Genomic DNA, 27,662 nt, shown 5'->3' with positions numbered 1-27,662 from the left:
CAAAACAAACAAACAAACTCACTAAATCTGAGGCTTCCCATGATTGCTCTCTTTCGTTTAATTGGGATTGGGTTAAAAGGATCAATTCTGTATGCTTTTGGATCAAAAACGTATAATTCTGCATATGGTATACAGTATTGTATACAATACCATTCTACTGGGTCTACATATTGAAATGGTCCTTAATTACACTTGCAAGAAATATGCATAAAATAATATTCAGGTCAAGAATCTGAGCTATTGTAATCAATTATAACATGACACTGATGAAGTGACAGTGTTAGGATAGCTTTTAGTCCTAAAAGCTGTAATGAATGTCTTTTGCAGGGCAAATCATTCAGTAATGAAGGGATGCCTATCCACATCTAGCTGTTTCTGTAGGATTTAAATAGGTTAACGGAATATCAAAAACACATTATAGAATGTGTCCTGGTGTTTCATTTTATTCTTTTCAGTTTACTTATGAGAGAAAGCAGATAGATACAAGGGGACAGGAGGAGCTAAAGTTTGTGCATATATTTAATTGTTTGTTAAAAAAAGTAGATCGATTGAAATTTATCCTCAGTCAAATGCATAGTGTGGGTAATAAATTCTTATAATGCAACTGGATGAGTAAAGTTTGAAGGAGGGTCCCGACACAAAATGTTGGCTATCCATTTCCTCTACAGATGCTGCCTGACCTTCTGAGTTACTCCAGACTTTGTGTTTTGCATGAGTAATCATCTGGATTATCAATAAATGGAATTCAAGTGTTGAATTCTAAAGTGGTTCTTTGGGTTTCTGGGGACTGATACCAGTCTTGGCCATTTTTGTTACAATGTCTGCTGGCTCGGCCGAAGTTGGCATTGGAACACCAGTGTGACTCACACAAAATAATATGAACAAAAATAGTCGAGAAGCTTAACTGTTAACGCAGGCATTTCTGTTTGAACTGGTCTCCCGTTTGTGATAGAACAAAATGATTGGGAATATAAGAGAAAAATATGTAAAGGGAACTAGAAGTTCATATGTAGCAAGAAAATGCATAAATGGGTCAGAATTAACAATCAAAAGTTGTGATTAAATGGCTAGCCAATACTACATTCATAGAGGAATCCATTAAACTAAAAATGAATATTGGTTCAACCTCAATTTATGTGACTTTTCTAATTTTATCCTGTCCGGTCCAGTCCAGTCCATCGCAAAGCTTGCATTGGTGGTCCACCAACTAGCAGATGCCAGCAAATAGGAACCTTATCCAGAAAATGGTTAGTGGCATATTGCAAGCTGTGCTGTTAACATAAATCACCCATTGGTGCCCCAAATATCCCATTAATTGTTAAGGAAACCCAATCATAAAACCAACCCACAGCACATATCTCACTCACTGCCAACCCAACCTAACCCAACCAGTTTCTTCCTCAAATAACCAGAGGATTAACTTGTGCAATCCATGGATATTTTTCACATCTCCCCATCCCTCACAAACGTATGCTTATTGCTTCTCATTAATCTCGATAAAGTATTCCTTTCACCAGAACTAATGAGTGGAAAATCGCCCATCCCTTTTCTATCGTACCACAGACATCTTTCAGGTTTCACTACTCTACCTGAAACACCTCCCAAATCTTGCTCTCCCCCCATGCAAAACCCCATCCCACTTTGCCAATACCAACCTGTTCTCTGACCTTCCTTCCTGCAAACAAAATTGTAAGCTATTTTCTGGTCATCCCCCACCCCCCCCCCCCCCCCAACCAAATGAGTAGCCATTTGGGTACTTTCCTACAGGCCAATCAAGTGCACTTCTTACCTCAATCTCCCAAAACTGATTGGTATACCATACCCCTCACTTAGACTCTAAACAATGGCATTCCTTACATCTACACCACCAAGAGACGCACTCAGTTCCCCATATTCCTGTCCAGTTATAATGAGAGATCCAATTCAAATCCCATTCCCCGGCACTGTGTCTCCTTCAGTTTCAACATCACACCTTTTTAAAGATTATTTTTGGGAAGTGGATGTTGAGGGCATAGGGAACATTTATTGCTCATTCCCAATTCTCTTCAGAAGTTGATGATGAGATGCCCTGTTAATCAGCTGCAGTGGTCAAAATGCTCCCTCAATGTTGTTCCTGGATTTTCAGCCAGGGTTAATGAAGGAATGGCGATACACTTCCAAGGTGTGTGAATGGCAGGGAGACTGCAGCCAGTGGAATTCCCCAGTATTGCTGGCCTTGCCCTTCTAGGCGATTGAGGTCAGGGGTTTGTCAAGTCAAGTCTTCTGAGGAGCTTGAGTTTGAGATGTTATCCCATCCATGCTCTTAACCTGCAATGACCTGCTTGGTCCAGGATGTAGTACGTGCTATAAGCAGCTAACTACAAACAGCAACATTCCCTTACTAACAAAAAAGGAATTCCTATCAAGTAATGTAGAGTGCTGGAACTACACCCAGTGAAAAGGAGAACACTCCTTCTGAAGGTAATTTCCCCTGAGCGTTTTATTCTGCCTTAGCAATGCCATTATACGTGGAAGCAAATTAATTTCGGCAGAGGCAAGGAATTCAAGGCATGTCAACAACCAACTTTGATTGGATTTGATGTAAAGATACTTCCATGCCACACTAACAGCACAGCCTGGCAACCACATGGACAATTGCAAATCTTGCAGACCCTTTGAGTGAGATTACTAAAACAGTGCCAAGTTGTGGGATATTGTGTTGAATTAATCACTGTCAACTGTACATTGAGTATGGAGTCTAAAGCCATTTGCTAAAGGATATTCAACGTTAAGTCATGAGAAAGTACATATGTTTACCCCACCTATCCATGTTACATTCAAAGCCACTGCCCCACACAGACTTTCCTAGTTTCAATGAGATTGGACACTCTAAAGCAGTTCTCAGCAAGTAGATCAACTTTTCACAGGAACCTTTGGCTTGCAGTTGCCCAGAAACCCAACGCCCTTTACACTGGAAGTGTTTGATAGACGAACATGGAATGAAACCTACTGGCCTGAAGGGTGCGGGCTGAGATCTCGGAGGTGTAAGCGCCAAGGCCGTGTGAGGATTGTGCAGCCAACCGGAAGTAGTACATTGTGTTGGGGTGGAGCCCAGTCACAATGTGTGTCGTGCTAGGCTGAAAGCTTATCACTTCCTGTGGAAAAAAAATTCAGACACTTGATGTTATACCAAGAACAGTTCAGGCAACATCTAAGATCTAGACGTTAGTGGATATCCTGTGGCATTGTATACAATATGAAGTGATGTATAGCAAAATAGTGTTCTGCTGTTGATGTATAACTGCGCACCCATTTAAGAACATAATAATTGCACAGCAAATTGGCTTGCTTTAACTTTACAAATGGCTACTAAGATTTAACATTTCCTCCGTCCGCGCAAGGATATGGGTAACAATTTGGATCATGGCTAGGCTGTAACATCCGTACACTAATGGACCCATTTTAGAACACCTCTTTCACCTGGGTGTGGTATGAGCTTGTTCTCAAGGTTTTTGATGAAAGGAGATGGGAAAAGCTCCCAGAAACAACACCAACAATGGGCGGTACAATGGTGCAGCAGTAGAACTGCTGCCTCATCGCGCCAGACACGCAGGTTCAATTCTGACTACGGGTGCTGTCTGTGCAGAGTTTGTACATTCCCCCTCTGACCACGTGGGTTTTGTCCGGCTGCTCCGAATTCCACCCACGTTCAAAAGACGTGCAGTATATATAGGTCAATTGGTTTCTGTCAATTGGTTTCTGTCAATTGCCCCTAGTGTGTAGGAGTGATAGTGTTTACAGGCGATTGCTGGTCGGCGTGGACTCAGTGGGCTGAAGGACTTGTTTCCCCGCAGTATCTCTGAACTCTAATCTCCTTCTTTCCAAGAACTCCAATGTGTTGCTCCGCACAAGGGTCGGGATGTGGGGAAAATGAAGGTAGTTTGTCAATTACTTTGATCTAATTAACCCCGTGTTAAACGAAAGGAAAGCTTCACCCTGGCACACAAGGTGGAGCATTTTCTCACCTTCTTCCCCTGGTCATCGTCGCGATAGTACAGCTCATAACTGATGATCACATCTTGTCTGGGTGCAGTCCACTGCAATTTAATACTTGTCTCAGATTTAGGGGTGGCTTCAAAGTTGATTGGTTGCCCAGGAACTGAAAGAAGAGGCCAAGATAGTCAGCCAATGTAAAATGTAAGGTGATTTGAGATCTGCCGATTGCATGCAATCAAGTACTTTGGTATTATGGAACTGAAATTCAAAGAATCTCAAAGTTCAGACAACCAAGTCGCAATCTGCAGCTGACACCTTTCTCACCATTATCCTTCCTCTGGATTTAGAGAAATCACGATTCTTCTGGCTTTGCCTCTGTCCTTTTCTGCTCACTTTAAAATAGTTCTAGGGAGTGGATGTTTTATATTTTACAAAGATAGGACTTACCATGAGGGAGGCCAGCGGACACAAATGGCCACCGACTGTTATGTCAGAGTTGTTAAAGCTACAAAGAATGAAAAGCAATCCTATCCAAATTCAGCGAACAGTACACATATGTTTAAATATTAACATCCTGCTTAAGAGAACAAATTGGAAAAAATGGGCACAGCAATTTGCCAATAGATGTGGAGATGCATACACAGAGAGGTGCTCATACTCCACCACAACGGAGGTTTCAATCTTCCATTTCATCCCAGCCTAAATCCTGGCTTTAAACACTTAGATAGCTCTCATTCCTTAATTTACTGAACGCATGGTGACAGGCTTACGATACCTTGACTAACAACTGTGCAGGGCACTGATGTCGGGTACTGTCTGTGTTGAGTTTTTACGCTCTCCCTGTGACCATGTAGGTTTCCTCCCACGTGTCGAAAAAGTGCAGGTTTGAAGGTTAATTGGCCTCGGTAAATTGCCCCTGGCGTGTAGGGAGTGGATGCAAAAATGGGATAATGTAGAACTAGTGTGAACGGGTGATCGATGGCCAGCGCGGATTCATAGAAAACATAGAAATAGAAAAATAGGTGCAGGAGTAGGCCATTCGGCCCATCAGGTCAGTACTACCATTCAATATGATCATGGCTGATCATCTAAAATCAGTTCGTGCTTTTCCCCCATATCCTCGATTCCTTTAACCCTGAGAGCGAAATCTAACTCTCTCTTGAAAACATCCAGAAAACATCCAGACTTGGCAGGTCGAAGGGCCTGTTTCCAGGCTGTATCACTAATCTAAACTAGTGCAGCATAGTTATTCAGAAAGACCAGAGAATGAGAAAGAGCTATTCAATTAAAAAAAAGCATTGTAGAGTTCTCTCTCAAAGAGCATTCTTATCACGGGGAGAAAATGGTAGTGACTGAGGGAGGGGAGTTTTTTCTCTTAATTTCCAAGACCAGGATTTCCAGAACCCCTTTTCTACCCATTATTTTGTCGTCTTGAACCATCTAACATCTCCTCAGTTGGAGAATCCAAATGCCATTGTGAGAGAGGAGGGGAGTGTTTCCCGAGAACCACCAGCAGGGAGGTCTAATTGCCAATCTGAAGCACCATCTTCCACTGAAACAGCAATTGAGAAATCTGACCGTCTCAGCAAAGTTTTCTGTTTGAAATGATACAGATGACATTTCCAACAAGACTTTTTTTTTCTCTCTCCAGTACAAAATGTTACAATTACTCTTGTTATTGCTGCCTTTGTGAAGATTCAGTGATTTGTAACAGCAGTTTGTGGCAGTATTGATTGCTTTCAAGAAATGGCTGGCAGATAACAGTCAGCAACCCGAACTGAGTTATGTACTGCAGTGCAGGTTAGAAGGAGATGACATGACACCCCACACCAAATCTAATGGTGCAAATCTGATCTAATGCTAAGTACTTGAAGGGGGGAAGGATTTTTTTTCAAGATTCTGTTGTGTAATGAAATCCAATTCTGCAGTTACCGTCCTACATTGTGAATTTGTTATTTCTTTAACATTTATAGCATTTGTTACTTGAAAGGTCAGAGAGTCATTGAGAAGATCTCATCACCATGTCTAATTGTGATGAAGTTTTACCACGGGCATTAAATCCATTAAATCACCACAATGACAATTGCATTTGTTGCCTTTAGATCACCACTTAGGCAACTGCAGTCGAAGATCAGGTGGGAATCCCCAGGTGACATTGTTCCTTTCTACTAAAAGAGATTTAAAAGTTATCTGTTGAAAAGCAAACAAAATTGCAAATGCTGAAAATCTAAAATAAAAACAGAAAATGTTCATCAGTGAGGTAAGATAGTTCAGCATTTTGTGTCTATCTTCGGTGTAAACCAGCATCTGCAGTTCCTTCCTACACAGATGTTCATCAGGTAGCATAAGTTCATGTGATAGGAGCAAAATTAGGCCATTCAGCCCACTAAGTCTACTCCACCATTCGAAGGTATCACAAAATGCTGGAGTAACTCAGCAGGTCAGGCAGCATATAGGAGAGAGGAAATGGGTGACGTTTCGGGTCGAGACCCTTCTTCAGACTGAAGAAGGGTCTCGACCCGAAACGTCACCCATTCCCTCTCTCCTAGATGCTGCCTGAACTGCTGAGTTACTACAGCCTTTTGTGATACCTTCGATTTGTACCAGCATCTGCAGTTATTTTCCTACTCCACCATTCAATCATGGCTGATCTATCTTTCCCTCCTAACCCCAATTGTAGGGAGTGAAACAATGACCATTTTTGGCCAGTGATACTTGAAGGAATGCTCAGCATCACCGGCATTTTAATTCAGGTTTTCAAGTAAGATGGGGAGATGGCATTCTGTTGTTTTTTCAGTAGCAGAAACCTTCTCGTTGTGTGGCACACTGGTACAGCAGGTAGAGCTGCTGCTTCACAGCTCCAGTGACCTGAGTTTCTATTTGTCCCTGTGACTCCTCTAGTTTTTTCCCCACATCACAAAGACATGCAGGTTGACTGCTGTAAATTACCCAAGTGCAGGTGGGTGGAAGGAGAATTGATGGGCATAGGAGACAGCATATGCTACTGGGAAATAAGTGGGGGACTAGGATTGATGGAATTACTCTGGGAACTAGCATAGACTAAATGGATTCTGACCTAATTCTGCGAGGATTCGTGAGGGAATAAGAAATAAAAAAGCTGCTGCCATGGGAGAAACTGATGGCTGCAAAATGTATGTGCCTTCTAAAGTCTAACAATTCAGATTCTTCAATTTCTAGCAGCACATTTACATTTGGATTTATCTTAGCAAAATTTTTGTTTCGATATATTTTTATGTCAGTTTTGTTTAGAGATACAGCGTGGAAACAGACCCTTCAGCCCAGAGTCCACGCCGACCACCATCCCCATACACTGGTACTATCCTGCACACATTAGGAACTATTTACAATTTTTACCCGAGCCAATTAACCTACAAACCTGTACTTTTTGGAGTGTGGGAGGAAACTGGAGCACCTGGGAAGAACCCATGTGGACACGGGGAGAACGTACAAACTCTGTACAGAGAGGTCCTGTAATCATGATTGAAGCGGGGTCTCTGGCGCTGTAAGGCAGCAACGCTACCGCTGCACCTCCGTGTTACCCACATCACAGCTTCCTGAAAGTACTTGGCTTCTGGGAGGCTTAACCAATTGCCTTATCAAGGTTACTTAGGCCAGCGATGATCCATATTTTGGATGAGACTAGCTACCTCAGCACAGAGCAGGGTCCCAGTCTGGAAAGTTTTCGATGAACCCTGTGCAGCTAGTGACTGGCAATGGTAAACCAGCCACAGGGCATGCTGTGGAGTAGAGGGACTGAATTAGTTTAATTTTGAGATACAGCACGGAAACAGGCCCTTCGGCCCACCGAGTCCATGCCCACCAACGATCCCTGTGCACCAACACTATCCTACACACACTAGGGACAATTCACAATTTTACCAAGGCAATTAACCTACAAACTGTACGTCTTCGGAGTGTGGGAGGAAACCGGAGCACCCGGAGAAAACACAAGCAGGTCCCGTGTCTCAGGCACTGTAAGGCAGCAACTCTACTGCTGTTCCATCAGTGGATGCCTAGTTTTGTTTGGGAAGGTGCACATGAACCACTGTCTCAGCTGGAAGGCCCTTGTCTAGTTCCTTCCAGCCTACATCCGAGCTCACACACTCTTCATGACTTCAACAACCTCCAATTCCTCGGACACAATGCCTCATCTTTCCCCGGGATGTCCAGCCCCTTTACACCTCCATTCCCTATCAGAACGTCCTTCGGTTCTTCCTCAAAATGGAAACCCAATCAGTTCCCCTTCACTAACACTCCCCTCTGCTCGTTCAAACTTATCCTCACCCTAAACAACTTCTCTTTTGACAACTCTCAGTTTTTTCAAGTCAAGGGTGTAGCCCATTGGTCCCAGCTGTGCCCATCATTTCGTTAGTTACGTTGAATGCTCCTTGTTGCAAACATACTCCAACGCCATTCCCCCACTCTTACTCTGCATCGACTGCATCGTGCCTGGTCTTAAAACTGTTACAATCTGTTTCGTTGGGTTGTTGTTGTTTAAATTAATACTGACTAGCTAATTAAATTATTGCATCGTATGGGAGGCGCATTCCCAATCTCGTTGTACAACAATGACAATAAATATATATTGTATTGTATTGTATTGTATTGGTGCAGATGAACCTCCAGGGTCTCTGATTAAATGTCCGCTACGAGCTGTGACAGGACTGCAGAGCTTTGAGTTGTTGGTTGTAGGTTGCTTGGGTGGCCAGGGCACATTGTACTGGGGTCTAGACATGGTGTTGAGTGGATCAGACCTCAAGGACAATCAGTTTGACATCGAAAAGCACCGGACAATGATACGATACATATAATCGCCAAACAGCTCACCTCCCTGCTGAGTTTTGACCTGAATTTCGGATGAGAGTGGACCGTCCCCAACAGAGGTGAAAGCCAAGACCATGACGCTGTAGGTTGTCTGTGGTATCAGGTTGGCCACGGTGGTGAGGAGGCTGTCGTCCAGGTTGTGCTTTTGCCAGTTGCTGACAGGCTGCAGGGGCTCCATGGTGTAGTACACCCGGTACCCTCGGATCTCGCCGTTGGGCTCCTCGGGCTCCTCCCATTGAATCAGCATGGTGGTGGCGCTCAACATCCGAGCCTGGGCGTTCCTCGGGGGGCTAGAGGGCACCTGCTCGCCAGTCCGTGTCTCCACCGTCTCACTGGATGGACCCTGACCGATGGAATTGACAGCAGAGATTTTAAACTCGTAGTCAGAGTACGGGCTCAGTCCACCAATGCTGTAGCGCAGGGTCTGGATGCCATCGATGGTCTGGTAGAGCACGTCCGTGCTCTTGGGTCTGTATTCAATAATGTAGTAGTTGATGTGGTCAGGGTTGCCAGAATCCCATGATAACGTCACACTGGTGGCGGTGGTCTCCACCACGATCGGAGTTCCAGGGGGCTTCGGCAGTGCTGCAAGTTTCAATAGTTCGTCACAGTTAGTTAACAGCTGAAACAAGGAACTGCAGACGCCGGTTTACAAAAAAAAGACACAAAGTGCTGGAGTAACTCAGCGGGTCAAGCATCAACTCTGGAAAACATGTATAGGTGACGCCTTGCGTCAGAACCCTTCTGCAGACTGTCTCGAAACATCATCGTTTAGTTTTGTTTAGTTTATTGTCAAGTGTACAGGGGTACAGTGAAAAGTGCCTATCCAGGTCCTCCTGAGATGCTGTCCAACCCCTCAGTTACTCCAGTACTTCATTTCTTTTTTTTTAATGGTTAGTTAAAATAATTCTGAGGAAAGGTTTGATGCATTATTCCCCAGTCTAACCCCTTGTCAGAGATAATCTTTGCGATTTTTGAACCAAGGTGTGACTCTGCAGGAGCACCCTTGGTTTTGAATCATAAGATTGTGACTGAAGTCCCATTGCTTAGATTGATCATAGAATCCAGGCCCGTTGTGGTAAAGGTGATCTGCTAAACTGCCAGAAGTGGTGTCTTCAGGATTTTTAGTTTTAAAGAGTGCCACTTTTCCTCTCACACCACTGTTTGCAGAAGAGATTGGGAGTTATACTGGGTGCCTTAATCAATACTTATTCTTAAACCAGCGTCATGAAAATTGATTTTGTCAATCAATATAGATATGACTTATAATACTCTTTCTTTCAGAACTGGCCATCTTTGCTGCAAGTGATGACATCCATCAGTGATATTGTTTCAGTTTTTTTTAAATTTCCCTCTCCATTAGTACAACCTGACCTGGTATTTGCAACAACTCACCCTCCTTGTCCCTTGTAACTGTCCCATTACCAACTCACCAGCCAACATCCCTGGCCTCTCCCTAACAGAGATATTCCCTTTCCTCTATCCATCCATCTCTATATTCTCTTCCCACCTTATCTGTGTCTTGAAACTATTTTTTTAATCCTTACTTTCCCAATTCAGATGTCGGGATCTTCAATTTGAGACATTAACTCTCGGTTTCTTTCACCGCAGATGCTGCCTGACTCGCTGAATGTTTTCTGGTTTTGTTTTGGATTATACTGCTTTCTTTTTGGATCTCGCTGTGGCCCTTCCTGGCTACTCACTTCCAGACCATTACCCTTCCAAAGTACTTCAGTTGCCGTTAATTGTTTTGGGGTGTCCTGGAAAGGTGTGAGAGACAGGCACGCCCCCATAAGTGACTTCCTTCACTCACCTTTAACAATAATCTGCGACATTGTTTTGATTATCCCAAGACTAGACATCGCCACACAGGTGTAATTAGCGGACTCTTGAACACCGCTAAGCTCTAGAACATTGCGGCCAACAGGCATGTCATCTTCTGGGGTCAGGTCTTCAGTTCCCAGCATCCACTTCACATAAGGCATGGGGGAGCCCACAGCCACACAAGTGATATTCACGCTCCCACCGGGCACAATCTCTTGGCTGAACGGAGGGCTGATGGAGAACCTAGGTGGAACGCGCCGAACTGGGGCAGAACACAGAAAGGTGACAACAAGCAAGAAAATGAGAGTTGGCAGCACCTGAGAAACAGCACAGTAACAAAATGAGTCCACACAAAGCACATTCGTAGCACAAGTGTTCAGTGACCAGTCTGAGACCCATCACAGCACATTGAGAGGCACAAAAATTTATTAGTTAGTTTCTCATCTTAAATGTGCGTTGTTAAGGAGAGAGACAGAGATCTGAGATTGCGAATTCAAGAAAAGCAGGCACAGGTCATTTGGCATCAGCAACCATTTTGTTTGAGGTAGGACAACATGATTTAGGTCTGATCATGTTGTTCTGCAAAAGGACTGACAAAGGAGAAGGGAAGCCAAGCTTGGTCTCTCAACCCTCAGATAATTTGCTCATGAAATTCACCGCTGCAATAGAAAGTTCTGATCAAGTGGGATTTGCAATGATTTTGTGCCTTTTTTCAATTTACTAATTGTCGACAAAATGGAAACAATTCTCCTTGATTGAAAAAAGACGATTTCTAAAAAATAAATTAAAAAATTTTTTTTTCACATAAGGGACAAGACAGAAAAGAATGTACTTTTTCCGTCAAGGTACATCAATGTTCCTTGCGACAACCATCACTCAAGGTCGTCAGTCTAGATTTTTTATTCTATTAACTACAAATACATGGGTGGACTTTTCTCTCTATTATAATCTCCCTTCTGTCTGCTCAGCCATTTAATATGATCAAGTCTGATCTCCTAAGCACCATGGACTTGCCCCATTTAAATTAATTTCCTGTATATCTAAAAATTTACTAGGCTATGTCTCCTAGATGCTAATCTGAGGCTTCACAGCTTTCTGAATATGGAATTCCAACTGCACCTCACAGTTAGCAGTTTCAGATGATGGATTTGTTCAGCCAGGCCAACAAGACTGGAGTATTATTCCCATATATGTATATATAAAACTCTGCTGATCTTAAAGTATTTGTTTCTGATGATTTAACCATAGCGGTCTTTATCATCTTGGTTCTAAACTAAAAAAAAGATTAATGGATGACATTGTAGTCCAATTATTGGTCTTTAGGACAATATCATCAAAAATGACAGGCTGGTTGACACCATCTTTAATGGTCATAACATCTTAAGTTATAGGAGCAGAATTAGGCCATTCGGCCTGTCAAGTCTACTCCACTATTCAATCATGGCTGATCTATCTCTCCCTCCTAACCCTATTCTCCTGCCTTCTTCCCATGACCCCGGACACCCGTACTAATCAAGAATGGCTGAATAGCCAAATGGAACTGTTAATTTTCTTTGTGGCTGCCAAGAAATAAAAATGTCCTTCCAATTGAGGGGCTTGGCACTGCCAGAACAATACTCTGGGAGGCCAATGAACCATATACTTGCTTCATCACTGGTGGACAACATATCCCATAAATACCCTTAAATTGATTTCAAGGAATTTAATAGTGCGTTCTTGCAGAAAAAAAACAATATTGTCAAAACCGTGGCTTTATTTGTTGATCAAAAGTCATTTTATGGCAATTTTATCTCTAAATTTGGTGTTCACCAAAGTGAAGTTCAGATTTGGAAAGACTTGAGGCAAAGATCTGTGGTGCCTGATTTCATCAATTCTCAACCCATTGAGAAAAAGGATTTAAAGTTTCGCTTAGGAAAAAAAAGATTTTGGTGAGTTTTGGTTGTGTTTCCAATGGAACTTTCTTTCTCCCTTCGATGAAAACTCATCCATCGTGATAGTTCCCACCCTCTCCACCCAAAGAAACCTGAGATACCCTTTCGCTGCCGACAAGCAGATGTGGCTGGCAGTCATGACCAACTAGCTGCCAAAGCCAACCCAGCACAGTGAAACCGGTTGATGGTAAATGAAAAGACTGCCTCCAAATGCATTGATTAGGTTTGGCCTGGTGGCCAGTCACAGGGGAAGACTGCCAACAAAATGCAACCATTGATCGTAACGGATGTGTCCAATTGCCAGGGAACAATAAAGATGAGAAACACTAATGAAATTTTTGTGGTGCAGATATATCGACTGTACGAAGCCTTTTCAAGATATTACAAGGATCCATCAAATAGATGCATCTATCAGTTCACAGACACCATGCAGAAGGTAGAGAGATATATAAATATATATATATGCACATAGGAATATATAACTGGAGGATCGCTAGCATGCCCAGACGGATTGGGGAGGGACCCACTTCAATGCTGCGTTACTTCCAGCCGATGTGACAGAATGTGGTGGCTCACATTGTCACATCACAGCAGTCCTGGCAGGAAAAGGAATACAAATAAAAAATAATAAAATAAAAAATAAAGATAAAAAGTATAAAAGAAATGTTGACTACACCAACAGGTAGTGCATCTCCTTTGCTTGGAAGTGGATGCAGCCTCAAGACCTTACACAGTCGAACATGGATGCACATGGGACCAGACAGAGTTGCGGCATGGACAACATATGGGAAAAGGGAGGGCGGGGTGGGGTGGGGGAAGGCAACTGGAGGTTTCGTGCAAACACAGGCAAGGGAATGGGTACAAAAGAACTTGCCAGGAGTGACAGCCACACACACAGAGAAAGAGAGAGACACACAGAGAGAGGGAGAGAGAGAGAGAGAGTGAGAGAGAGATTATAGAGAAAGAGAGAGAGAAAGGGAGATAGAACAAGAGAGGGGAGAGAGGGGGTAACTGTTCAGGCACAGATACTACGTGCACCAATATTAGGCCTGTGCCACACTCACATCCCAGATCCACAAGTACAGGCCCCACGTTAAGAAACGCACAGAATCATAAACATGGAGGACCCACGCTTTCGCGTAAAATGCTCTCGGGGTTTTCTTGTTTTTTTGCACACTTAAATCAAAATGGCATGCCACTTCACACCAGTTCCTAAATATTCACCCATATAGTGCCACCAATATGGCAGGTTTTGGTTGTCCATGTTCCATCTGCAACAGTCTCTCAAAAAACCATGTCTGTTTTCCTTTACCATTCTTTGCCCCAGTGTTAAATCTGACTACAGCAAAAAAAGATGTGGAATGTGGAGAAGGAGGTAGAGGAGCCCCTTTTTGTTTCCTTTCACTCTTCAAAGCCAGAATTTTGGTGTTCTGTATGAAATGGGTGCCTGGAGCCACCAGTTATGGGGCATGAGCTAATCACGTGGTTATTGGAGGAATTCCAAGCCAAAAGCTGGCCTGCCAGTGTCTAATTGAGAATGTGTTGAAGTTTTTCAAAAAACCCAGCGATTGACTTGTGCAAATTTCCCTCCACAGATGGATGACAATATTGGCTTTCATACTCTTTTTGCAGATTATCAATGGCCACCAGAATGCTTAACTGGTCACATTGCTTGAAGATCATCAATTAGTCATTGTAATTGGATAAGCTGTCATCATATGTGACACAGAACTAGACTCCCATTGGGATCGAACTTTGATAGCTGTCCAAACTCAATGCACCTTAGGAGGAGACTTTACCATTGATGGCCAGGCTAACATAACACACTTTAATGCAGTCAAATGGTTAATGGCCTGAGGGAAGGAAGAAATGAAACTGGGATATATTTTCTCTGTAAAGAAAATATTTTTGCCTCCTCACGTTGGCTGGGTATATAATAACTCAGGGGATGAATAGAGCAATGTGAAAGAAATGAAGGGAATGCAAACACCCAGTGGCTCAGGTAACATTGCTGGACGGAAAGCCTGAGTCACAATCAAATGGCTTTCTGGGGCAGATATTGGACTGGCTTTGTCACCCTACTGCCAAACCAGGGAAAGTAAATGCCGCAGGATAATCCAAATGAGTAAAAGGGGATGTAACTTTAATGGGAGAAAGATTCCATCCAGCAAACAGGAGACAGTGGTCTGGGTCATTTTTTTATCCAAACCAATGCAAGCCAGTTTCATAATTTGAGTAAATTAATGGAGCAAGAGCTTATTTCCACAAAAGAATTATCTTTTTAAAATCTGAACATGGGTTGCCCAATACTTTTATCCTCAAGAGTTCCCCAGTCACTGAACTATATTGGAATGGGCAGAGTTGGTTTTCAAGTTCGCAAATGATCAAAATGACCAATTTCAGATTCCCAAATCACTCTGGTCTTTGGATCCCTCATTAAAGGCCTACGCTAAACTTGTTTCTCTGAATATAATTCACAAATACAAATGAAAGATAAGGTGCCTTGTGAGAACCAGGGTCATGTATACTGACGAGTCACAAGGTGGCATTGAGTGGGACAGGTTTTCCAAATCTATCTGGTGATGCAAAACCCTCCCCCGTCCCAAACATCCTCTTGCAGATACAACATGGACGTCAAAAGTGGTTGGTTTATTAGCGGTGGACTGTGTGGCAAACGGACAGTCCTGCAAAGGATGGCCATAACAAAGCCACATGGCTTTTGCATCTTTTGTATTGAACTATTACCACCAGCAAGCACCGATGGGAGAGGCTACAGGAACTTTACACGTACAAGATACAGTTTGCAAAGAGACGCAGAGGTCGGATGTGAGATGCAAACACCGAGTTACCATGGTGAGTGAGGAGGGGGTAGGTGGGGCACAGAACTGGCAGTAAATCAAAGAGAAGCACCGTCAATCTTTTTGTGATTGAGACTTGAGGGAGATGTGGATCAAGGCTTGAGGGAAACAACTAACGAGGCCAACGATTGAAAAGAACGTCAAAAAAATGGCAGTCGGGGATGGAAGACGAGTGGAGGAACTGAAAGAGATACACTTGCAAAACATAGTAGAAACGCATCTGCCTGATGAGGAGTACTCCTGCAGAGAGCAAAGGGAGAGTCAGAAGTGGTATACGTGTCAAACTTATGGAAGCAATTTAAAATAAAATCAATCTCCACAACTGTAGTGAATTCTAATGAGGTGACAGAGAATATTTGAATCAATATTTCCTCCCCCCCCCCCCCCATCCCATGGCTTGAACTGACAGGAAATAACAAAACCTAAAAAAAAGACCCTAGGCAGGTTTTGCTGCTCAACTGTTATTAATATTATTCAAATAAATAGAGGTTCTTTTTAATTACTTTTTTGCCTCTGTTTCTGTGGAGGGTGAACGTGTGTAGAGGTAATTCAGTATAGCAGGTGTGTATTCTCTCAAAGATCTGTGTGTTTCTAAGGGTTAGCGTGTCAATAAGTGCAGGTGGACACATATTTGAGCTTTAGTGCCACCATGTAATTGTGCATTTGTGCACATCTGTGTGTCCACATACATAATTACATGAAGTATTCTGTGTCGGTGTATACATGGCCTTGTGTACGTTTGTTCATACACAACCATGCTCACCAAATCCACCCAAAACTTCATCCTCAACATTGATGGTCTCCCAGTATCCACCTCACCTCACATCCGGAATCTTGGAATCATCCTTGATCAAACCCTCTCCTTCGACAAACACATCAAACACACCACAAAGACAGCCTTCTTCCACCTCAAAAACATTGCCCGTCTCCGTCCATCCCTCTCCTCCACAGCTGCAGAAACCCTCATCCACGCCTTCATCACCTCCCGTCTGGACTACTGCAACAGCCTCCTCTATGGCGCACCCTCAAAAATCATCAATAAACTTCAATACATTCAAAACTCCGCTGCCTGTCTACTCACACACACCTCGATCCGTGACCATATCACCCCCGTCCTTTATAAACTCCACTGGCTCTCCACCCCCCAGAGAATCCAGTACAAAATCCTCCTCATAACCTACAAAGCCCTCCATAACCTGGCCCCATCCTACCTGACCGACCTCCTCCACAGGCACACTCCCACCTGCACCCTCCGCTCTGCCGCTGCCAATCTCCTATCCCCCCACATCCGGACTAAACTCAGATCCTGGGGGGACAGGGCTTTCTCCATCGCTGCTCCCACCCTATGGAACTCACTACCCCAAACCGTTAGAGACTCCCCCACACTCACCACATTCAAAACATCGCTGAAGTCTCACCTGTTCAGTACTGCCTTCAACCACTGAAGGTCACCTCACCTTCTGTCTCCTTTCTCTGTTCATTTATTTATTTACTTATTTATCTATTTATTCATTTCCCTATGTTCTCAAAATCTCTGTAAAGCGTCTTTGAGTATATGAAAAGCGCTATATAAATAAAATGTATTATTATTATTATTATTATGATTCTGTGCAGGTCCCTGTGTCGGTGACTATGTGGATATGCACGGCGAGATGTGTTACTGATCCAAATCCCGATATATCCTACGTGATATGTTGAGGTTTAAAGCGATCTGCCATTGCCCTATGTCTGCAAAGCCAGATTCCTTCATCTCGTCAGTGAAACAATGGGCCCAGAATTTGGTTCATGCAGCTGGAGAAAGGGACAAACTTTGGCCTGTGAAACTATAACTATGTTGTGTATGACTTTTACTTTCTTTGACAAGATCCCCCCCCAACCCCCCTTTGACAAGACAGACCCAATTAGCAATGTTTGCTTCCAGGTGGCTCGCATGTACTTGAGAAAAGTCCAAAGGAATGCCTGTGATGATGTCTCTGAGGAGCAGGACACTGATTCAAGAGGAGGTTATCAAGAGCCTTTTCTCTTTTAACCTCTTTTTTTAATCTACGATTACATAGAGACTGAGAGGTCTATACCCTATATGTATTTTGAAACTGGATTTATATTTAGGTTACATTTGTTGTTAATGTAATCCTGATCCCTATGTATCAATATCACTGTTATGCTTATCATTTTTTTGAAATTTAATAAAAAGATTTGAAAAGAAAGAACGAGCCTATTAAATGAAGAGGAGGATAAATGCACTCTCTCTCCTCCTGGTCAAAAGACAATAAAGAGACTTCTCTTTTCCCTGAAGTCTTCCTCACTTCTCTTGAACTGCCAGGTTGCCCCAGGGCCTGCAAAACCTCAGCAGCTGCAATGGAAGTTAAATGTGTGACTGCCAGGCACACTCTAACATGCGACTGTGCAACACGTCCTGGAAACAGGCTGCCTACCCGAAGTCCAACCCCCATACCCTCTGTTAAACACAGGATTTGGAAGGAGTTTGAGGAGCAGATTGGGCCTACTTAGATTTGAACATCTCACCCTAAACCCAACCCACTTGTTTTTTTGCGAGTCTAAATTCACTAAGTAAATCCAGATTTTGTTTTTATGACTGGATTCCATTCGGTTGCAATTTTAATGAAATCTTTAAAAAAATGAAGCAACCTCATTGATTTTCAAATGACAGCAGATCTCATATCATGGGGGTGACTACCATGGCAGACGTTCAAGGATTCTCATGTCAGACCAAGCTGTGGAACAGAAAAAAAGGAAGAGGGTTGTAGTTTATCCTGCACATGGCAGGACTTCAGTCGTCCGTGACAATCAGTTTACTCAGAGACACCAGAAGACTTGCTCCTCCAAGGTTCACCCTAAGACTCAGTCTGAAGAAAAATACAAACTGAATGGACTCCACTCCAAAATAAAGTCTGCTCTAGTAACATGCAGCAAGTGAAGATAATGGCAGAGGTAAACTATTGTAACCCATATCCAATGCAAAAGAATGGAATTTTTGTTCGATCAAAATGTTTCTTTGCTCGAGAGTGCAAGGTCAATACGCAGGATGAAAGCAAACAATCATTTTGATTCATTTCTTAAAAAAAAACATTCAGTGCTTGGCCAAAAAATATTATTCCTATTGGGTCATTAGGCTTGTGCATTAATAATCTAACCTCATTGCAATGCAGGTGTGAGGGTGAACTGCACGTTCAGCGTCTCTACCCTTCTGAAGAGGCCCTTGTGCATGTGTGGGTTGGTATTAAACATCTCGCTGTACCATTTTAAAAAAAGTACCCTGGTCAAAATTCTTCCTTGAGCCATAACGACATGTTTAAAGTAGTTCCCTGTTGTTTGTGAGATTTTTCTATACATTTCTGGTTGCATAACAGTCACAGCGCATCAAAGCAATTTGTTGTGTGTGTAACACTTTGAGGTGTTTCTGTCAGATGTGAAGAGGAAGCCCCATGGATGTACTTCTTGTGCCCAGCAACCAGGCTGTGCTGTGGAGGTGCACAAGGTTGATTTCCGCTGTGAGTGACACTACGGCAGTAATTTGATCAGCTAGCCCTCATTATCGTTGTAACATCAAACGCAGTGCCATGTAGTTCAACTTGTGACTTGCTGTTATGACATCCATGTCCAATTCCTTTTAAAAAATAAAGTTACAAAAGTAATTATGACAAGGCCCCAGGGAAGGGCATAATGAAGGGTTCATGAAAGCGAAGAAACTTAAGGCACTGAAAGAAAGGAGCCTCCGTCAGTTTCAGTTGTGTTTTGCGAGTGTTCACCTTTCAAAATGAATAAAATGTAATTCATTCTGCTTTTAAATTGGGAGGGGACGAGAATAAAGAGTATTCGAGACGATTCCTTTGAAAGTGTGGCAATGCTAGGTTGGATGATTACGAGCCCTGATTCACAAAAGAATGTGACAGTGAGTACATTCAGGGAGGGGGCAAGTGGTGGCAGGGGAGAGGGAGGAAGGAGAGGAATTTCATCACCAAATAACCTCTACAGGGCAAGCTACACTGCACCAGACACCGAAGCACCAATGAGCAAGAAGGCACAGATTATCTGCCATTTTGGCAAGAGCTGTAATCTGTGCCAAAATGTTGAAAAGCCACAATAATTTGCATCTTCCAGTTCATTACTACAATTAGATTACACCAACCCACTGAAAAGGGGAGACTTTTAAAAATGTATGCATATAGATATTACACTCCGCTGACTTGGGTTATAGGTGTGACAAAAGAGAATGTACATTAGAACCATTAATATTTCAGACACTTAACAAATCAAGGCTCTTTGGAAATTGGCACGGGATATCCTTACAATAAAGTACTCACGTGGCCTCAAGTGGTGGAGTCTGTGACAATGCTGGAGACCTAAGCGGATTTCTGATCAGAGGTTTCTAGATTGCACTGGGTGTAAGTATTATTAGAGGGGCTCGAGACCAACAGAGATGTGGGATAGATGTGGAAAGTGCAGAGAATGGCTAGCTTCTTAGTTTGTTTGAAATGCCTGAATCAGGTCAAACGGACACAAAGACAGCCATGGTATTCCTCCTGGTGCAGTAGCTACCTGGTTTGAACTGGGCATGGATTTTTGAAGGTGTAATCTAATCAATTGGAAGATAGAAGAGCAGTGCAGAATAGCAAGCACAAGGACAGGCAGACACAAAGAGAGTTCAACATGCTAGACAATTCAGCGTTCCCACTGCACAGAGTGCATTCTGGTGCAAGATGATTATCACCTGATATAGAATCCTTTAGCGTTGATTTTCTGACATTCGGAACATTTACTCCGTACACACTTAACGCTCAGTTTCATAAATGGAAACCCCATTAAACTATGAGAGCTGTGATTGCACTTAATTCCAACATAATCGACATTTAATATTCTCTCTGATATCCCCACAAACATGTAACATCAGAAAGAATCAGACGATATTTTTCCAAAGTTAAGGTGGGGGTAGAAGTTTGTTTTTTAATATAATTTAAAGGTAACCATCAGCCTCATTGTAATCATGAGTGACCCTTGTGCAGCCTATTCTGTGCTCTGCTCTGTGTACCTTTTAGCTTTGGACTGAAACTGTAGGTCCTTGTTCTTCTGCTCATACACACACCATGCAATGGTTCAGTCACCCAGATCAAACACAAGGGATGTGCAAATCCATCTTAATTTGTCTCTCCTTTCTTTGATTTTCCTTTTGCAACAGTCCCATTTGTAGGGGGTAAGAGGGAGGGAGGGAGGGATTGTCTGAGGTAGAAATAAGGAGGAAGGGTTGTGCTCAGATAATATATTATGTGCCCGGTGCCACTGACTGTCCTTGTTACACTCCTTCTAGACCCGATCCCCTCATAAAGCCCCTTCCACTATCCACACATAAAGTGTGTGTCCTACATTCCCACAAGATTTATGGTATCTTCAATATGCGGTGCATTCTGTTGTGAAAATAGCTGGTGAGAAATCGTTGTCCTGTGATGAGTCTATTGTGGGTTAGCCTAACACTGTAATACGTTGAGGAGGAATTTACTTTCATCAGAGGGTGATGAATCTGTAGAATTCATTGCCACAGATGGCAGTGGAGGCCAAGTCAATGGGTATTTTTAAAGTTGAGATTGATAGAGTTCTTAATTAGTAAGGAGTCAAAGGTTATGGGGAGAAGGCAGGAGAATGGGGTTGAAAGGGAAAAATAGATCAGCCATGATTGAATTGCAGATCAAACTCTTATGGGCCGAATGGCCTAATTCTGCTCCTATGTTTTACAGTTGCCTCAGATCAGTCTCATTTACCTGTGTTGGTCTACTATCAATCAAATCAAATGACAGTTATTATATTTATTAAATTTAATACATAAAGTGTTTGTTTTTTTCCCTACCAAGTACAGGACACAATCAAGGTCAAATATCTAGCCTGTCCTCGGTTTTTCAAAACCTTTATTTTCGTTCATGCCTTTAGCAGCTTCATCTTAAAATTAAGCTTTCAACGATATGAATTATTGTAGATGATGGTGGCTAAATTCAGAATGATGACATTAAATGATCATCAAGGATTGCTCAAACAATCTGGCATGATAATAATCAGGATTCTGAGTTCAAACATCTGGTTTGAAAGTGGAAGATGCCAATGTCTTTCTGAGAGGTGGTTATTGAGAGTGAGGGAAATCTAACTTTAATCTCTTTCTGAATCAAATTAGTTGGCCAACAGACAGGTTATAGTGAGGGATGGAGAACTAAGGAGGTGCACTGATGCATGGTCTTCAAAAGAATTAGCTGCATAAATCATTTGCTTCATTGAGCTTGCAGTTTCAGTCATGTGGTGAACAGGAAGAGTAACACATGTTGGAACCAGGAACAGGAACACACGTTGATGTTAAATGTTGACCATGGCAGTAAAGCTTTGTGTTTTAAATAGGCATGCAGCTATTCATAGACTGTCTAGCCCAGACAAGTGAGAGACGGAAAGGCTGGAGTTCGGTTACATTGCTGCTTGTACCCAACCCCACCATCACACCTCACCACATCATGCTTCCTATCAGCGTAATTCACTCAACCGATAATCAAATTTCCATTATTGATAACAGCTTATTCCAGAAATTAACAATTGGGACCAAAAGATATAAGAGTGAACTTGAAAGCCATCACCAGTCCACGTCATATCAGCAGGTTGTTGAGAGCACTTGTGTGAGTGTCATTCAAACATATCTTCAAGAACCACAGAGAAGGCAGGAGAATGGGGTTGAGAGGGAAAGATATGTCAGCCATGATAGAGTAGACTCGATGAGCTGAATGGCCTCATTCTGCTCTTATGACTTTATGAACTTATCAGAAGAGATTCTGGGGATTTATTTTCTGTTGACCCATCTTAATGTACAATGTTAATCGGACTACAACACTGCTTGATGGATCGTTGTAATTACATTTTTGTCATTAACGTTAGTTCAGCAGAAGCCAACAAGCAGAAGCCAAAGAAATACGTGATCTATCTGAAGAATGTCAGACACTGGGCAGTCGCCCACTGTTTGGTTGGAGTTGCTGGCCACGTCTCTGTCTGGAGACTTCTTCACCTCTTCCTATGTGATGCAGAGATTGTTGGCTACTTGCCTTCTCTTTTGACCTCCTCCTGTGTGTGAATCTGGCTGTGAAGCAGCAGACGACATTGCCGATAGACTTTCTCCTGACCTTGCTTGACAAACACAGATGTAGCCCTTCAAAATTGACAAACAGCAGCTGAGAGTGGGGGTGATTGTTAATGACGTGCCAAATCTGTGACATTCTGTAGCTTACTACTTGCATTAGTCCAACCAATAACTCAGCAGCTATATTTTGGACTCCTGATCAATTGGCAACATCGTCGAATAAAAAATTCCAACCTCTCCTTTTCATCATGGCTATAGTTTATAGTGGAATATTCCCCAGACCAGACAACTGTACATCAAACCCACATCCCCAACAGAGATGTCCCGGCAATCCTTAGGAAGAATGATAAGACTCTGGAGAGGTTAGAGAGTTGATGAGAATTGACATTGAGAGTGATTCGCTTCAGCTACGAAGGCTGAGGAAAAAACATGAGCGTTTCACTTCCAGCTAACAGTAGAGATGGAAAATTGTTGAAAACCTTAGATAAACCTAGTTCCACTGGCAATTGAATTAATAACTAAGGGCATATGTTTAAGATCCTTATGAAAAGATTAATGGGCTATTTAAAAAAAAAACATTGTGCTATTAGGGTGTGATTTGCCCATTGCAGAAGCCACAATAGCTTTCAACAGGAAATGCCTCAAAAATAAGGTGGCAGGGTGCAGGAGAAGTTAGCTTATTGTGATGGACACCTGTGTCTTGGGTTGTGAATGGTAATTAGTGTCCAGTACTTGTCCAATGGATGGCAGCTGCCTGCGTGCCCGATAGGGTAGCTTAATAGCCAGCAGAACACCCATTCTGGCCACCGAGCCAGGAGAGGTCATCGAGCCATTCAAGGGTCTTAAAAAGCGACCTTCTTTGAAACTGCTAATTTAAAACATTATTCATCAATAGTATTCAGCTAAGGTCTTTAGTGCTAGTGATTTACATTAAACTATACAAGCACTAAAGTGGTCTGACGTTCCAACTGGACAGCCTGTCAATAAAATAAGGTTGGCAGAGCACTGAAATGCTGTCACTGCACAAGATTGGATTTTCTTGCCGCTTTTCAATTCTTCTTTTCTTCAGCAGCCTCTGCCCCCTTGGAGGACATGCCATGCCGAGGTAATGGAGTGCACAGTAAATAGAGACCCTCCAATCACTCAACCAATCTACCTGCTCTACGGTAGATTGAGCCTCAGTAGGCAGCGCCAGGAAGATTGTGGCAGCCAATAATGACAAGCCTGACATTCTCAGGCTCCCTGTGTGTGTGGGAATGCGAGCAGGAATAGAAATCAAGGGAATTTTATTTCAAGGAATCAAGGGATATGGGGAAGAATCAGGAATAGGGTACTGATTTTGGATGATCATATCAAATGGAGGCTTGAAGGGCCGAATGGCCTACTCCTGCACCTATTTTCTATGTTTCTTAACCATTGCTTCCTGCAATGCAAAGACCTGGAGATCAACTAATTTAACACCGAGCAGAGTTGTCCTGTACTGTTGTGGTTTATTGCTGCTGTTGCCCATTGGTGAGGTACCGGATATCATAATTAGCATTAACAACCATGGGGAGAGGTTCTCCCACCACAAAAAGTTCATAGGTTATAGGAGCAGAATTTAGGCTATTCGGCCCATCAAGTCTATTCCATCATTCAATCATGGTTGATCTATCTTTCCCTCTCAACGTACTCCTGCCTTCTCCCCATAACCCCTGACACCCGTACTAATCAAGAATCTGTCAATCTCCGCCTTAGAAACATCCATTTAAGGCCTCCACAACCGTCTGTGGCAATGATTTCTGCAGTTTCACCACCCTCTGACTAAAGAAATTCCTCGTCATCTCCTTTCTAAAGGTATGCCCTTTTATTCTGAGGCTGTGGCCTCTGGCCCTAGACTCCCACTAGTGGAAACAACCTTTCCGCATCCACTCTATCCAATATGTTAACTGTGAGCACAATCATGTGTTGAGTATTGGATTTCAATGTCTGATGATCCCAAGAGAACTAGAAGAGGTAAAAGGAAGACAAGAGATGGTTTTGCTCATCACCATTGACTTTTGACATACAATATGTTAATAATCTGGCAGAAATTCATCCTTGATTGCTTGGGCTAAGCAGTCGATGTAGCAGTATATGCCTGTTGTGCTCTGCATGATATTCTGTTCCCTTGAGGTGAATTGATAGGATAAAATGTGCACACCCGACTGTATTGCATATTTGGTACACGTGACCAAACCTTACCCAACCCCAGCCTTGACCTAAAAAGAAAGTGCCCGAGGAACTCAGGAGGTCAGGCAGCGTACTGCGGAGAAAATGGACAAAGGATGCCTCAGGACAGGAGCCTTCCTTAGACTGATCATCTGAATGTCCGTTCCCTTCACAGATGCTACTTGACCTGTTGAGTTCCTCCAGCACTTGTGATTTGCTCCAGATTCCAGCATCTGCAATTTCTTGTGTCCCCACTCTTGAACTAATGGACATTTGCATTCTCTAACTTGTTTTCATAGGAAGGTGTGCTTCATTCATTTAAATGTACCCTGATTCTCTGTTTGGGATTTGCAGACTAATGTGCTTAGTGCATGTTCTACAAGACCGCATGGCCTCATCCTGGGGAAAGTGGACCGTTCAGATGTGGCTGGTTGAACCCATTCCAGTACTGAGGGTGGCATAACAAAGGAGGCAGACGGGTGATTAGTTTGTTAAAGAGGAAAGTTGGATACCTGTCTGGAGAAAGGTTTGACAGAGAGATTAATGAAAGATGATAATATTCCTCAGACACAGGGATTTCTAAGTGGACTGTAATGATATTTTCTATCTCTCCACATGTCAGTGATTTTGCTGGTTTGGCCACATCCTGAGGACAACATCCTACAGCAAGGTTCGAAGCTGTTCAATTTTGACTAATACTCTCTTTTCCCATCTTCACCCTGGGTTGTACAAGTATATATATATATATATATATATATATATATATATATATGCACATACACACCATCTTCCCCCTCACATACACACACTCCCCCCCATACAAAAGCACACATTGACACGTCCACACTTAGTTTGAGAGCTACAGAATCATAGAGAAATACAGCTCAGAAAAAGCCCTCCACCCCACTGAGTCCATGCCAACTATCAACCATCCAATTTACAATAATCTACATAAATCCCATATTTCATTCTCCCCACATTCACATCAAATCTGCATTTGCTTCAAATAAAGAAAATTCAGAAGATTAATATAATAATCTGTACTAAGTGCATTAGCATAAGTGCATTAGCAAGATTGGTGCATTAGCAAGATTGTACCAATCTTTGGACAACTTGGATGGCATGGCAGCCTCTTTTAAAATCAGCCACTATATATTTTTTCTTTCATCATTGAGCATCCGATGCACTGCAAGAATCTATCTCTCAAGATCCTTTAAGATGGCACAACCCGCAGTTAAACAATCTCCTGCCCAGCCGCCACCCCCATATTCCACACTCAAAGCAGTCTTATCAGGTAGAGATTAATCAGCCTAATAATGTGTCTGGTAGGCCCAAGTCCACCTTTTAAGCCTCGTTGAAACGCGGCTGGAACACTGTCTTGTCGTAGCATGTTTGAGCGTGACCCAGCGGCATGCAGCGTGATTTTACATTCTCCCATCATGCACCAGGCAACAGTGTACAAGCGCCAAGGATTCATCGCCACAAGGCACAGCACATTACCAAATCGAGTGGGGAAAAACTTTGGGATGCAAAAAGGGGAAGACCCACAGACTAGTGCAAATTAACTGAACTGTGCTGTGGGGTTTTAGATTTTTTTTTTAGTAAAAAGATTATTCATATGTAATGTGGGTTAAAAAAAGTAAAAAAGAAAAAGACACCAACCTTCTCGTAGCTCTGAGGGATGTAGGGGGTTTGATGCGAACACAATGACATGGGGAGAAGAGAAATAGGGGAAACACAGAGAGAGTAAAAAGGCCTCTTTAAGGCTTTTAGCTGCAATATCTACTCTCACTAACGACCTTTGACCTTTCCACCTAGACCTTCACGAATCAAATTTTTTGTCTGCGTGACATCTCAATAGTTCGATCTTTTGAGGGAACCGATTTTCAACTCAAACAATTCCATTGACAAATCAAATTAAAAAGTAAACGAAAACGAACACAAGACTTTTTTTTAAGATTACGACTCATAACTTAACATTTATCCCCTTCCATCTCTTTCACCTCTTTCTGTTGACTTTGGAAATTTGACGGGAGTTTCCTCAGAAATAAGATTGCCATGAGCACTTTTGTTTTTTACCCTGCAGCCAGGCCCGTGGGACTGGTTCTCTCCCCGCCAGAGCAGGTGGGCATAAGAAGTGAAAGAGATGCGGGGGGGGGGGGGGGTTCTTTTGTTCCCATTTGCCGTGCGAGAGCGATTGACTCCAGCTCTCAACCTCTGCGCCAAGCCGGTGTTGAGCCTGAAGCCCTCTGGACAAGGCCCCACGCCACACACTTGGCGCTGAAGGAAATGAGCTCGCTCCTCCCACATCTCAGTCACAGATCCTTTCAAACGCAGCAGAACCCTGTATTGTGTCGCAGATTTGGGAGGAAGACTCTGAGGGTGATTCAGTGTTCACCCCCCGAACATTTTCTTATTTTCAAAATTGAAAATTTCAGGAAAGAAAATCATTTGGGTTATCTTCAATACATCACCAAAGAACTTTCATCGCTCCATCCAATTGGGTCTATGTTTCTTTCCCAATATCATAACTTGTCTAAATGGCACTAGCTCAGAGCAGAATTTTTCAAATGGCATATTATTTTTCCTTCCAGTAAACTTCATCCATGACCTTCGAACCCTTAGAGTCCAGATCTTCAGGAGGATGAAGAGACGGTCAAACAACAACCCTAAAGCTATGGCCAAATCATTGCCTTCGTCACTATTGTATCTCTTGAAGACAGAGCCCAGGCTGTTGATAGTTTGCATGCATTTGAGACAAAATAAAACAATTCTAACAAAACAAATTACCTCCTTAAGCCGTGAGTGGTACTTTACACATAAACCCGGCAAGGAAGTTGATATTTTCAACAATCTGTACTCTGGTTAATTGACAGTCTGTGGAGTAAATTCATAACTCTCAACTGGGAATGCTGTTCT

The 27,662-nt window shown here is 42.7% G+C and overlaps 1 protein-coding gene across 1 annotated transcript in view; it reads right to left on the bottom strand.

The window, feature by feature from the left end:
• LOC144607402 (receptor-type tyrosine-protein phosphatase delta-like) overlaps positions 1-27,662 on the bottom strand; it is a 391,326-nt gene that overhangs the window by 128,615 nt on the left and 235,049 nt on the right. The window contains exons 7-10 of the mRNA XM_078424233.1: positions 10,634-10,906; positions 8,824-9,405; positions 4,005-4,138; positions 2,990-3,134 (exon numbers count right to left, since the gene is read on the bottom strand). Of these exons, the coding sequence (XP_078280359.1) occupies positions 2,990-3,134; positions 4,005-4,138; positions 8,824-9,405; positions 10,634-10,906 (1,134 nt within the window). The remainder of the gene's footprint in view (positions 1-2,989; positions 3,135-4,004; positions 4,139-8,823; positions 9,406-10,633; positions 10,907-27,662) is intronic.

The sequence above is a fragment of the Rhinoraja longicauda genome, chromosome 28 (assembly GCF_053455715.1).
Source record: "Rhinoraja longicauda isolate Sanriku21f chromosome 28, sRhiLon1.1, whole genome shotgun sequence".
In the NCBI taxonomy this organism is placed as follows: domain Eukaryota; kingdom Metazoa; phylum Chordata; class Chondrichthyes; order Rajiformes; family Arhynchobatidae; genus Rhinoraja; species Rhinoraja longicauda.
The sequence above is the reverse complement of the archived record's forward strand: the minus strand, read 5'-3'. Positions and strand labels throughout refer to the sequence as shown.